The sequence below is a fragment of the Buceros rhinoceros genome, unplaced genomic scaffold (assembly GCF_000710305.1).
Source record: "Buceros rhinoceros silvestris isolate BGI_N320 unplaced genomic scaffold, ASM71030v1 scaffold37717, whole genome shotgun sequence".
In the NCBI taxonomy this organism is placed as follows: Eukaryota; Metazoa; Chordata; class Aves; order Bucerotiformes; family Bucerotidae; genus Buceros; species Buceros rhinoceros.
The window spans coordinates 1,253-1,539 of record NW_010421085.1 but is presented as its reverse complement, the minus strand read 5'-3'; the positions used below and the strand labels follow the sequence as shown (position 1 = coordinate 1,539).

The window sequence follows — 287 nt, the reverse complement described above, 5'->3', positions numbered from 1 at the left end:
GGAGACCCGGAGGGGCAGCCCCACGCCACCGTCCTAGTGGCAGAGGCACAAGGTAAAGGCGTTAGAGACGGCCGGTCCAACCAGCATCAGGGCGAACAACCCTGTGTTAACAGCCAGCGTTGCTGCTCAGAGCAAGGCCTCTCATCGGGGACTTGCTAGACTAACTGGTGGTGTTCTGTTGATCTCGGGTTAAAATAGGTGCTTGCTTTTGTCTGTTACAGTAAAACTAAAGGATTACTGGTCTGCGATCAGGAACTTTGAGAAAGCCCTTGAGAAGGCAAAGCTCA

General features: G+C 53.3%; 1 protein-coding gene across 1 annotated transcript in view; it reads left to right on the top strand.

Annotated features, from left to right (window-relative positions):
* TTC25 (tetratricopeptide repeat domain 25) overlaps positions 1 to 287 on the top strand; it is a gene marked incomplete at both ends in the record, with an annotated part of 7,251 nt that overhangs the window by 5,935 nt on the left and 1,029 nt on the right. The window contains 2 exons of the mRNA XM_010139532.1: positions 1 to 52; positions 222 to 285. The exon at positions 1 to 52 is cut by the window's left edge and continues 15 nt beyond it. Of these exons, the coding sequence (XP_010137834.1) occupies positions 1 to 52; positions 222 to 285 (116 nt within the window). The remainder of the gene's footprint in view (positions 53 to 221; positions 286 to 287) is intronic.